The sequence below is a fragment of the Cryptomeria japonica genome, chromosome 7, assembly GCF_030272615.1.
Source record: "Cryptomeria japonica chromosome 7, Sugi_1.0, whole genome shotgun sequence".
Lineage (NCBI taxonomy): Eukaryota > Viridiplantae > Streptophyta > Pinopsida > Cupressales > Cupressaceae > Cryptomeria > Cryptomeria japonica.
Genome location: NC_081411.1, coordinates 293,708,891 through 293,721,903, shown reverse-complemented (window position 1 = coordinate 293,721,903; position 13,013 = coordinate 293,708,891). Strand labels below are relative to the sequence as shown.

Sequence of the window (13,013 nt, the reverse complement as noted above, 5' to 3'; positions counted from 1 at the left end):
AAAATTGGAAAGCAATACAGTTTAATCATGGTTGTTTTGATCACTAACAATTCTAAAAGAGAACTGGTTCTTTAATATAGGCAAAGTCGTTTAGATAAGATTTGATTCCCTCCTCATCTGTATAGAGATAAAGATACTGTTAATAATTGGAAACCTGATATCATTTATTTTCAGCAAGTTAAATCAAGTTCTATTCATCTTGACGTTGGACGACCAGTTATTGTGGGGTTGCGAATTTTATTAAATACAAAGGTGTAACACAAGATAAAATCTCGTAGCCAGATAAGGTGACATTGCAATACATGGAATAAATGTCAAAGATCCACTATTGATGAAAAGTCATTAAGATGCCGTCTGGTATCACCTATTCAATATTGTTTTCCAATCAATTTCGTGACACTAGAAATGGCCCCTACATCCTTTTCAAAACTTATTTTGAAATTTTTTATTTGCAGTCTCTTTCTTAATGATGAAATTGAGTCGATAGGCTCTTTCTATTTAAATGAAGTGATTAACCTGTTTACTCAGGTCACCTCGCATAAATTATTCATGTTTCGAATAGGATGGCATTGACTTCGCAAGTTGCATCCTTCTGCACAGATTGAATAAATCATAATATCTGTTATTTGTTATTTTATTTTTCTCTATAGAGGAGGCTCGAAAAATAATAGATGCCCTTCTAGTTGATAGATTCACTTTTCTCATCCCTTCTTTTTAAACTTATTTTCTCCAACTTCTTTATATTTTGGTCTTTTTTATATTCTTGATTGATTAATTTAATAGTGGTTCATATTTAGATTAAGCAATCATCTAAAATTTTTCAATTTTTTTAAGACTTAATTTGTTTATTAACTCAAATAACTATTGAAACCTAACATTCAACAAAAATATTGTTGTTTGTGTTGAGGATACTTATCTTTATGGGATGTATTAATTGCCTTTTATTGAAATAGTATTTCATGAGCCATTAGATTATCTTGCATGCCAACACCTAATGATATAGATACTAAGAATATTTCTATTTTTTAATTTTTTAAAAATAGACCATATTTCTACCTACCTAATTTGATCTTTGACAAAAACATCTATAAATGAAATTATTTGACCCTAAATAGCATAGATATAAATAGAAAAGTTTAACGAAATGAAAACTCATTCCAATATTACATCCTGTCTCTTTGAGACAACAAAAATGTCGCCATTTAAAGCTCTATTTTGTTACATGCGAAAGGTAGAATTTCTACATGATGTAAGTGACAATGTGACATGTACCATGCCACGAAATTACCTAGAAAATGCAATTTGAATAGTTGACTGATACGTGCACTACCAGAGTAGCACAGCCTATTCCTGTGGTCCTCCGTTTATCCCCTATAAAATCACCTTGCTCTCTTGCGTCCACGGCAAGACCAACCTTTTCCTCAACAGAAGCTTCCTATGGCCTGAAACAAGAAGCTTTTTCCTTTAAATTACAATTTTTGTTTCACTCGATCAAAGTGAACTTGGCTTCGCATTCATTATATGGCTATGGGTGTCTCTGTGTGTATGGCACTTAGAGGATCGCTCCTTCGTCTCATATGTGTTACATATCTGCTGTTGGCAATGGGCGTTTTGACTCGGCAGCAGAATGGTCCTTGTGCAGATACTGGAAATGGGTTTGGGGTATGTGGGCTGAATGGAATCTGCCTAGTCTCTGGCACTTCCCCTAATTGCAGTTGTCCTCCTGGATTCGACTTTGTGGAGAAAGCTAATCCATCAAATGGATGCCTTCAGATCACATCCCATCAAGAGATCTGCAGTACAAATGGTACAAAAATGGAGACAATTGAGAAGGTAGATTGGCCTAAAAACGATTATTGGCACATGGAATTCGTGAATCAAACTGCCTGCCAGCAGGCATGTATTGATGACTGCTATTGCACAGTTACCATCTACGGCAATGTTAACGGCACAGACAATTGTTGGAAGAAGGCAATGCCTCTGAGAAATGGCGTTGCAAGCCCTACACGAATCGCCTATATAAAAGTCTACAGTGGAATTTCTGAAGCTGTACCGCCTCCGCCGTCAAAGGTAATAAAGGAGGAGAAAGGAAAGGGGCTTGCACTTGTTGGAATAAGCATTATGGGTTGCTCCTTGGTCGTTGCAGTAATTTTGTTATTGCTATGGTTGCTTACATGCCGATCCAAGTTGAAAGTCTTCCACGAGCAACATAAGTTTAATCCGATCGGGCTCAAGCCATTTAGTTATCATGAGCTTGACGCTGCAACTGAAGGTTTCAAGGTAGAAATAGGAAGGGGCGCCTTTGGGACGGTATACAAGGGCACCTTAGCTGACGGAAGAGCAATTGCAGTGAAGAAGCTTCACGATCTGTTCAAGAAACAAAACCCTGAAGAGGGGGAAAAGGAGTTCAGAACAGAGATGGGTATCATCGCAGCAAGCCATCACAAAAATCTTGTTCAGCTCTATGGTTTCTGTGACGAGGGCTCCCACAAGATTCTGGTGTACGAGTACATGTCCAACGGGTCTCTGGACGACCGCCTGTTTAAAGGTACAAAGGGTCTTGATTGGGAGCTGCGTGTTCAGATCCTTTTAGGGACTGCGAGAGGGCTCCTCTACTTACATGAAGAGTGCAGAACCCATATAATCCATTGTGACATAAAGCCTCAGAATATTTTGCTGGATGAAAATTACTGTGCTAAGATATCTGACTTTGGGATATCCAAATTGCTTGGTGTACAACAAACGAGGACGTTTACTTTGGCCCGTGGCACCCTGGGTTACATGGCACCTGAGTGGCAAAAGACTATGGCAGTTTGTGTCAAGGTAGACGTGTATAGCTTCGGAGTGCTACTCTTGGAGGTCATCTGCTCCAGGAAAATGTTGCAATTGGAGGTTCCAGAGAATGAAATAATGTTGTCTGACTGGGTGTACGACTGCTTCAAACATGGGAGACTTGCAAAGTTAGTTGAGCAACAAGAGTGCAGAGGTATGGAGGTAAGACAGTTGGAAAGAATGGTATTGGTGGGGTTTTGGTGCATTCAGGAAGATCCTTTTCTCAGGCCATCAATTAAGAAGGTGCTTCAGATGCTGGAAGGAACAGTGGAAATTACAGTGCCCCCTAATCCAATACCATCTTCATTACACAGTGGAAGCAATTCAGTCTGATATTTTGTTTGTAGTGTCTTAAAATCCTATGTGTCTAGACTACTTGTTTTACATTAGTACTTTGCACTGTTGTAAGTAAAGCGTAGCTGGCATGGCAGGATAGTTCTCAACGAGTTAGACCAAATGATACCTTAAGGAATAGCTAGCCCACATAGAGTTCAATAGCTATGTACTAATACGTTTTTCAGTTGTTTTTAAAATCGTACCATTGTTAATCTTTGTATTTCAAGGAGTTGTGATGACAGTGTTAATACTAAATTACATTGTGTATACCTGTTTCAGCCTTGTTAAAGGATAGTTCTATGGGGTTTTTTTGTTGTTTACCTATGACAGTCGTATTCTAGATTTTGCATTATTTTAATAATAAAAATTGTTCATCTAGTTTTTGTATTATTTTAATAAGAAAATTTAAAGAATATAAATCGAGGAAAGTAAGAAATATTAGTTTATTTATCAATTTTATTTGTAGGTGTATTAGAATTACAAAATTAATTCTATACATTTAATATGGATGGTTTTGATGGTTTTTAATTGAATGATAATATACAAGTGAGTTGAATTTCAAATGAGAAAAGAAGTTAAATATAATTAAAAAGAAGACAAAAGATTTGTATTCCTATTTTCATAGTGCTATTAGAATGAGAAGAATCAAAATCATTTCATCATAAATATATCCTTTCTATAACAAGTGTTGTGAAAACTTCTCCTAATTTTGTTTTATAGATTTTTTTCATTAAATAAAATTTCAAATTAATTCATATTAATGCTTACAAAAAGACAATTTCTATTAAATAAACAAAAGATTCATTGCGTCAAATTCTTGTTGATAGTGTGATTATTTGTGTTAGTTTGAATATTTAATTAGTGCTACTAAAGAACATACCTAATTTACATTGTTGGGTTAAGACTGCAAAGAAGGCTTACGAAGATAAAAATTCCAAAAGATGATACAACAAAATTATACAAATATATATATATTTTAAAAAAGAGTACAAATATAGCCAAAACAATTTTAATATCAATAGAATTAATGCAAAAAATCATAGGTAGATGGTGGATGAACTGAAATCAACAAAATTGTTGCAAATTGTCAAATTGTAGGTAGAAATAACTTTCAAATTAAAATATTTGGCCACCATGTCATATCTTCATTGCTATTCATTGTCATTCAAAAAATAATAGGGTTGACAATTTAAGCATAATATTTAATGCATTACAAAAACTTTATAAAAATTGAATTAATTTTGTAATTTACCATTTCTAAAATAGACTAATAAAAAATATACAATAATGTCAAGATATGGCATATACAATAGTGATATGTCATTCAAACCATTCATACCATTGACATTGGATTGAGTGAATTAAATGTTGTAAGACACCATTTTTAAAAAGGAGAATTTTTTTATTTTGTGCTAATGTTTCCAATATAAATCAATAGAAAAACAAATAAATGACATGTTTACAACCATTTAAAATAGAGAATTAAATATAATTATATGAATTTTGTTCAAAATTTTTAATTTTATGCAATGATTGGTTAAATTGTTGAAAGAAATTTAATGCAATGAATACATAAATATTCCTACCTTGATAGGAACTAATAAATAATAATAAGTTATTATAAGTTACATGAAAAAAAAAGAAAATAAACAAGAAAAAATCGTAAAAAGTAATTTGATAAATTAAGCTAAATTGACATATTATGTAAAACTTGTATATGAATAAGAATCTTATAATTGCAGACATAAGATATGATGTTAAACCTCATATGTAAATAAAAAAATTATTAATATTAAATATTCATATTCCTAACAAGGGAAAGTTAATATTTTATTACTTCCTCAAGAGTACTTATGTAGGAGGATGTTTCTATTAGTGTAAAATTAGAATCATTTCACATACAAGCATATTATATTACCTCAAAATTTGATGCTCATATATTGGAGCTTAAAAAATCTCATCACACAACTAGCTCTTATCATATTTGTATCAAATTAATTAAGAATTAGATTTTTTCCTCCATAGGTTTTCCAATAAATTGTAATCCTCAATTTTTTGGGGGAGTGAGCAAATTATGAAAATATAAATCCAAAATATTGTATGTGTTTGTTGTATTTGAATTAGATACTTGAAGATTATTTATTTACATTTCTAGTCTCCAATCTAACTGACTAAGAAACATGGAAAACATAACTTCTTCTATGCAATTAATCTAGTGGGGAGTCTCTCTATCTTTTACTAAAAAATTGCTAGTTAGGGAGTGCAACTATCACAACTTATACAAGGTCTTTTTCTATCAAATAATACTTTGAGATTATATAAACATCTATGAAGGACTTTGTCAGTAGTAATATATGCATGCTTTCAATTGTAATATATGCTCAACATCTTTCTTTCATTTCAATAATTGATCATTTATCTTTTAAATATCTATAAACTAATCATTCTTTCAACTTATTATTGGAAGAATTTTTATCTGGGCACTTTTTTTTGAAATTTGTAGAGAAGGATTGAAATCGATAGGTACCTTTATAGGTGATAGAATTTCTTTTCTCACCTCTCCTCTTTGAATCACTTATGTTTTTCCTTTATATATTTATATATTGTTAAATTTCCTTAGTTAATTTAAGAGTAGTTTAAATTTAGATCTGTGGTACCCCTCCTCGATCAACCTCTTTTGTATATTTTGATTTACTTATCTGACTATTTAGTGGAACATTATTGTATATTCATTTGGGTATTATGCGATGTTATTTCATGCTTTATCTGGATTTATGGTGTATGATTTTATGCAGTATCTTAGTTTTTATGATTAATGTTATTTTATGGATCATTAACATGGACTGATACTTTTACCTTACATTGTGATGTGTTATTTATATGTTGCATGTTTGCAAGTGTATTGGGATGTGAGGGGATGATTTTCGTTCACTCACTCCGGTGAGACAGGGAATGTCACGATTCTCTTTCATCAGAGTGCGTGTTGTCTCTCTATATATATTGGTCTATATGCACATATGGTTCTTTGGTGCAGGACATTGCAGGTACTAGTACTAGGTAGGTACGGGGTATTGACTCCACCTGGTTACACAGGTCTGAGCAAGCCTTATATATCTGATGGGAGAGGAGGAGATAGTTGTTGTACCTTAGTTTGACCCACAGTTACACTCATGTGAGTGTTGTCAGTTGATTGTCTTTCTCGTCTGGCTATTATGCAAGTCATGGTGCCTTGGTTTGGTCATTTGAGAGTCATCATTTGATCATTCTTGGTTTTGTGTGTTTCCGTTTATTTAAATGGTTATTTAATTTAAACGGATGATGCTATCTTATGTTGGTGTAATTAGTTAATTATTATGGTATGTGATTATTGATTTAATTAATTAATGAATTGCTAGATTCAATGGTTAAATAGCTTATTTATTGTGTATAGTGCATTGCTATATTCTATGGAAATAAAATTACCTAACCATTTAAATGTTAAATGCCTATGTTCAAAGCAAGTATTTTTGGATATAGAAATTAAATAAAGCTTGTCTTTTTACTTTTCCATTTGACCTTTTCATTTTAATTGTTAGAAAAGAATTATTTTTGGAAAAGAAGTAAATCTGATTGCCTTTTTTAATTTTAAAATATTTAAATCTGATTGGATGGAATAACTTTCAACCTAGAAAGTTTAGGTTAAAAATTATTTTCCTTATATGCCTGGAAATTCACGGGAAGAGGAGGTAGAATTTTGGAGAGAAAATTGGTAAATCATTCTAGAAGGAGGAGCTGGAATTCGAATTGGTTTACAGGGATTGGGATTCTTCCTTCATTTTGGTTGCTAGTTTGCTTCAAGGTTGGATAATCTCTTCTTGTTTTCAATTTAAATTTGAAATTTTTAGTTTGCTTCATGTGTGTTGAAATTTTGTAAATCTTCCTATAGATGGTTGTGGAATGATTGGAATGGAAGAAAGAGTGTTTATTATTGTTGGTTTTGTGAAATTTATATCATATGGTTGCTTTTAGGAAAGTAATGGTTCATTTCTCTATTTGCTATATGTTGTGCTCTTGAAAATCAATTTCTTGTTTTACCTCTTCTACTTTGAAAGAATGAACTAGATCTAGCTTGCTATGTGCTTTCTAGTACCTTGCTACCCAAGATTTTGGGTTTCCTTGGGATTTTATTTCACTATTTGCCTTATTGGCAAATATCCATTTGAAAATTGGATTTGGCACTATGTATGTGTATACCCATGAAATGATCTGGAAATGAATCATTTTCACATTTAAACAATTTGGTGGAGTGTTGATTTTAATTCCTTGGAAGCATGTTTTTATTTATTTTCGTTGACCTTACCTCACCCCATGGCGGCCTAGTCCCACCACGCAGGTCGGTAGTTTCTGCTGCCTGCAAGTAGCAGTACTATCAGTTGACAATATTGCTACGCGGTACTAGTACTACCGGTCGGCATTACTGCTACGCGGTAGCAGTACTATCGGTCAGTCGGTAGCTCTTGCTACCGGCGGTAGTAGCTCTACTAGTCAGTAGGATTGCTACTGGTTGGTAGTAGTGCTACAGGATGGTAGCACCTGCTATAGGTCGGTAGCAACGCTACCGGTCGATAGTCCTGCTACCGGTCGGCAGCAGTACTACCGACAGGTAGTGTCTGTGGCCCCGATAGTGGCACTGCTGTGGGCATAACCATGTACCCTTACTGGTACAAACCGGTTAGTGCAATGAATTTAAATTTTTATAAAATGAAATATATTTTAAAGTGGATTTAGTGTTGAATGAAAATAGTGATTTTTCATGTGATTTTTATTATGTAGTTTAATATTTTATCTATGGAAATCAAGGCATGAATTAGGAATTCAAATTAGTTATTTGGATATATTCTGGAAATGAATTAAATGCCTATTCGAAATTCATGTTATAATTGGCTGAGTGTTTAATCTGGATTACATTCCTGATGGAATATTGATTTGGAAATTGATTAGGTGTGACTATTATAAAGAGTGTTCTATTTGATTTTCAGTCAATGATGTTGCAAGTGCTTATGATGCTGATATTCTCAAAGATTGTTTGAGTGCGGACTTAGTGAATTAGTTGTCCTTGCAAGTGTATATTGTGCTATTTTTTGTCTGTGGTTTGATTGTCCTGTGGTGACGTATTTGGTACCTTTGACCAAGAGATATATGTTGGCTTGTTGTCCAAGAGTCAATATGTCCTATTTGACCACTTGTTTTCTGATAGTGGTGGTTATGGTTGTCAGCTTTGCTATAGGATCCTCGAGGAGTGACCATGTTTGTTTAGTGTCCTTTGAGAGAGTGGCTTTCGCTTGGGGGTTGCACCCAAAGTGGTAGGCATTACGATCAAATGAAAGTCAAATAATAATTGGTAATCTAATGAATTGATTAAGTGGGTAGTTTCATAAATTTAATAAAGGTATTTGTACCTCGCACCTGGGTGAGTGCTTGTACTGGGGCTCATCATTTTTTGAGAAGGCCTGGAATGGAAAACCGACCACCTTGTCTTAACAAAAGGCTAGTAGGGTCCGCATGAGACTTAATTGGAATGAGAGGTTCGAGAGAGGTTACCAGGACGGTGAGTCAGGACCTATGGAGTCTGTACCATGGTATCCATCCTAAGATATGCGATGAAACTCTCTCATTAGGTTCACTTGTGTGTTTGTGATGTTGAGTCATTTTGTGTTTTCATGGAGTCATATTGTTTTGTCGACCGTGTCATGCTTATGCTTGTTTGAGGGTCCTCAGCTATCTCCTAGCACAGTGGGGTGATTCCATTTTGGGAATTACATGATCGGGTTGTAGTGACACTTCCCATCAGATGTTCGGATTTGTACCTTTATGTGAGGATTGGCTTTGCAGGTGTTCCTATGGTTCATGGCTCATGGTTCATCTCATGTTTGGAGATTATTGTTATTTTGAGACCTATGTGGTCATTGTATCATTAAAATTTTGTAACCTTATATTCGATTAAGATGTAACTTTATATGTATATTGAGAAGCCATGTATTGGATGAGCAATGTATTCCGATGTTTGGAATGTTTTTATCAGTTTCTTTAATGATATGTGTAAATGCTTATTGAAGTGGAATTATATTATATCCTTTCAATCTTTCAATGATGTATCTGTATTTGCGTATGGCTTCTTGTGATCATTGAGTTAATGATTAGGTATTGGATTTACCTTAATTGTGGAATTTATCTTGTGGTTTTAATTCTTTGTTGGTAACGCTTAAGGAATTTTGGTGTAAGTCTTTCGCTTGTGTTATCATGCATGTTGTGTGTTATGCACTTATTATGTTTATACTTTAAAAAAAATAAAATTGTTTCACCCTTGTTGTGGGTTTTCCTTTGGGGTTCTTGGCGGGGCACTACATCTGGTATTAGAGCCCATGTTTCGACACTGGGTACTCTGGGTTTGTAGTGAGCCCATTTGCCTTGACCTTTTGTGTAGGCCTTAGTGGTGTGACTTCCTTGTGTCTTTCTTTGCCTTTGATCTGAACCTTTTCCTCTTGTGAAGTATTATTTCATGGTTAGGAAAGCCAAGGGAGGTGGCCGTGTTGGTGGCTGCACCAGAGGTAGAGGAGGAGGAAGGGGTCAAGGTTCTGACCACCATAGTCCTTTGCCCCCACCCACTCATGCGAGTGTGGATAGAGATCAGTTGGTTCATCGAGAGGAACCACATTCAATAGACAAGGTTCCTGAAAGGGAAGAGTTGCATCAGATGTTTCAAGAGGTGCTAGCTAGACTAGGCCCCAGACTCATGGTGGATCAGCCCATCCATGGCCCGGTAGAGGAGTCATTTCAACAAATTCTAGAGAGGGAGAGAGAGAGATCTCCTAGAAGGAGAGAGGTCCCTATGGACTAGGATCCAGCTATCATAGGGAACATGAGGGACTTGATGAGGTCCAAGCCTCCCTTCTTTGATGGTAAAGGTACCGGTCTCTAGGCAGAGACCTGGCTTATCAGTTTGGATCAGTGTTTTGCTATGTATCCTTATAGTAGCAACACCAAGGCAAGATGCACAATCATGCATCTCAAGAGCTTCACATCTATCAGGTGGAGATTAGAGGAGGAGAGGATCGGTGTGAGCATTTATACTACATCTTGGGAGATCTTTTTGGATAGGTTCAGGGCACGATTTCTCACACTCAAGTGTAGACAGTCATGAGTAGATGAGTTCTATGATCTACGCCAGTTTTGGTTGTCAGTGGATCCATTTGAGCACAGGTTCTATGAGCTCAAATAGTATGTCGGGATCACAAATGATGAGGCTATGCTTGTACAACACTTCTTGAGGGGTCTTAATGACCACATCGGTGGAGGAGTGAGGGTTTTTAAGACTGCTTCAGTAGAGGTAGCAATGGCGAAAGCCAGGTTGGTAGAGCAAAACCTTAACCATTCTCATGGCGGGCCAGTCAGGAGTTTAGATTGGGAGTGATCCTTTCAGTGAGTCTAGAGGTAGAGGGAATCAGTCCTAGACTGCTGCACCTTTTAGGGCTTCTCAAACACCCGCTAAGGGTGGTCAGCAATAGCAGCAACAACCACCGAGACTGAAGTAGTCTCAGGGCTAGCCTGGTGGCAACTCTTAGTTTCAAAAGATCAGAGAATGGTAGAGGGGTAGGAAGACCTTTCTAGGGCAGTCTTCTCAGGGAGCATCTCAGGCCCCTAGTGGGGAGAGCTTTCAGCAGTCCTATGGGCCATCTGGGAATAGAGGACTGGTTAGAGGAGCTTCCTTCACTTGTGTTCAGTATGGCCACAAGGCCACTTAGTGCCCTCAACATCCTCACCAGACGGGTAACTAGAAGCCAGCCGCATCAGAGCCGATAGTGGGTGATGTTGGCAGATCCCATAGCATATTTGCAATGTTGGATGACTGTTAGGCTGAGCATCAAAGTACCCTGATTGAGACCACAGGTGTGTTGCGTGGTATTCCTATCTCTGTACTTTTTTGTTCTGGTGCTTCAGATTCTTTTATTTCTTCATCCATTGTGGAGCAACGCAAGCTCGTGTTTGCTAAGCAAGTAGATAGGTGGAAAGTAGAGTTGGCTACCAGTGTGTGAGTGTCTATATATACCTTCGTTCCCAGTTGTGAGTTGGACCTATGACCCTTTGTCACTTCAGTGGACCTTTGAGTCATTCGTTTGGGGTCTTATGGAGTTGTGTTGGAGATTGATTGGTTATTATCTCACACTGCTCCTGTAGACTTTCATTTGAAGAGAGTAGAGTGTTTAGATGACCTTGGTAGGAAAGTGGGGATCATTGGAGTTTAGTGATCGATATCCTTATGTATGATTTCTGCTATGCAGCTTAGGTGGTGCATGCACCAAGGGTGTCAATTTTTTGCAATTGCTCTTGAGGATGTGGATGAGGGAGAGAGTCGAGAAATCTCTCTTGATGGTTAGCCTATTCTTCAAGAGTATGTTGATGTGTTTCCTTTGGAGATTCCTGGTATGCCTCCGAAGTGAGACATAGATTTTTGCATTGACTTGGTTCTTGGTGCGGAACCCATTTTGAGAGCACCATATTCGATGACTACTCAAGATTTGAGTGAGTTGAAGTTGCAAGTTGAGGAGTTCTTGGCCAAGGGGTTCATTCATCCTAGTGTTTCTCCTTAGGGTGCACCGGTTATCTTCATTAAGAAGAAGGATGGTTTGCTTCGATTATGCATTAATTATCATTAGTTGAATAAGGTAACCATTCATAACTGATATCCATTGCCTCAGATTGATGGTCTTTTTGATCAGGTGAAGGGATCCAAGGTTTTTTCTAAGATAGATTTGAAATATGGGTATCATCAGTTGTGCATTCATGATGTAGACATTCATAAGATGACATTTTCTACTTGTTATGGTCACTATGAGTTCATAGTGGTGCCATTTGGGTTGACAAATGCGCCCTTAGTGGTCATGAGTCTTATGAATGGGGTTTTTCACACCTACCTTGACCACTTTGTCCTTGCATTCTTGTATGACATATTGATTTATTCTAGATCTATGGAAGAGCATGAGGGGCACTTGCGTTAGGTATTGCAGTGCTTGAGGGAGAATCAACTTTTTGCGAATTTGGCGAAGTATGATTTCTTCTAGTCAGAGGTGAGCTATCTCGATCATATAGTTTCGGGAGAAGGTGTATCTGTGGATACTTCTAAGATCCAAGCCATTGTTGATCAGCCAGCACCAACCAATGTTTTAGAAGTTTGTAGTTTCATGGAATTGGCTGGATATTACCATCGCTTTGTTCAGAGATTTGCTCGGATTGGCCATCTGATTACTTCTCTTCGGAGGAAAGGGAAGAAGTTTGTTTGGTCATAGTAGTGCAAATTAGCTTTTTGTACCTTGAAGGAACTCCTTGTTAGTACTCCAATTTTGGCAGTTCCTGACCCATCCAGAGATTTCATGGTATGCATGGATGCCTCTTTAGAAGATATAGGTGCACTGCTTATGCAGGATGGACGTGTGGTTGCCTATGAGTCTCGCAAACTCAAGGATCATGAGTTGAACTATCCAATTCATGACTTGGAGTTGGTAGCTGTAGTGCGTGCGTTAGTTTGTTGGAGACATTTCCTATTGGGGTGTCTATTTGAGCTAGATAGTGATCACCGCAGTTTGCAGTATACTTTCATGCAACCAAACTTGAATGCTCGATAGTGAAGGTGGATGGAATTCCTCTACGAGTATGACTTGAGGTTTTTTATATTTAGGGGAAAGAGAATATTGTGGCAGATTCTTTGAGCCATAGGCGGCATGAGGTTGCAACATTGTCCCTTGGTGTGGACTTGAGTGAGAATTCTTGGAGTTCTTCCTCAGGACACTTGGTATCAGGATGTTAGAGCC

The 13,013-nt window shown here is 36.7% G+C and overlaps 1 protein-coding gene across 1 annotated transcript; it reads left to right on the top strand.

Moving 5' to 3' along the window:
• Window positions 1-1,527: 1,527 nt before the first annotated feature.
• LOC131037072 (G-type lectin S-receptor-like serine/threonine-protein kinase LECRK3) lies at window positions 1,528-3,165 on the top strand. The gene has a single exon (XM_057969109.2). The coding sequence runs from the start codon at window positions 1,528-1,530 to the stop codon at window positions 3,163-3,165; it is 1,638 nt and encodes a 545-aa protein (XP_057825092.2).
• Window positions 3,166-13,013: the final 9,848 nt, after the last annotated feature.

Coding starts and splice junctions, on each gene's coding strand:
- LOC131037072 (XM_057969109.2), top strand. CDS start 1,528: ATGGGTGTCTCTGTGTGTATGGCACTTAGAGGATCGCTCCTTCGTCTC.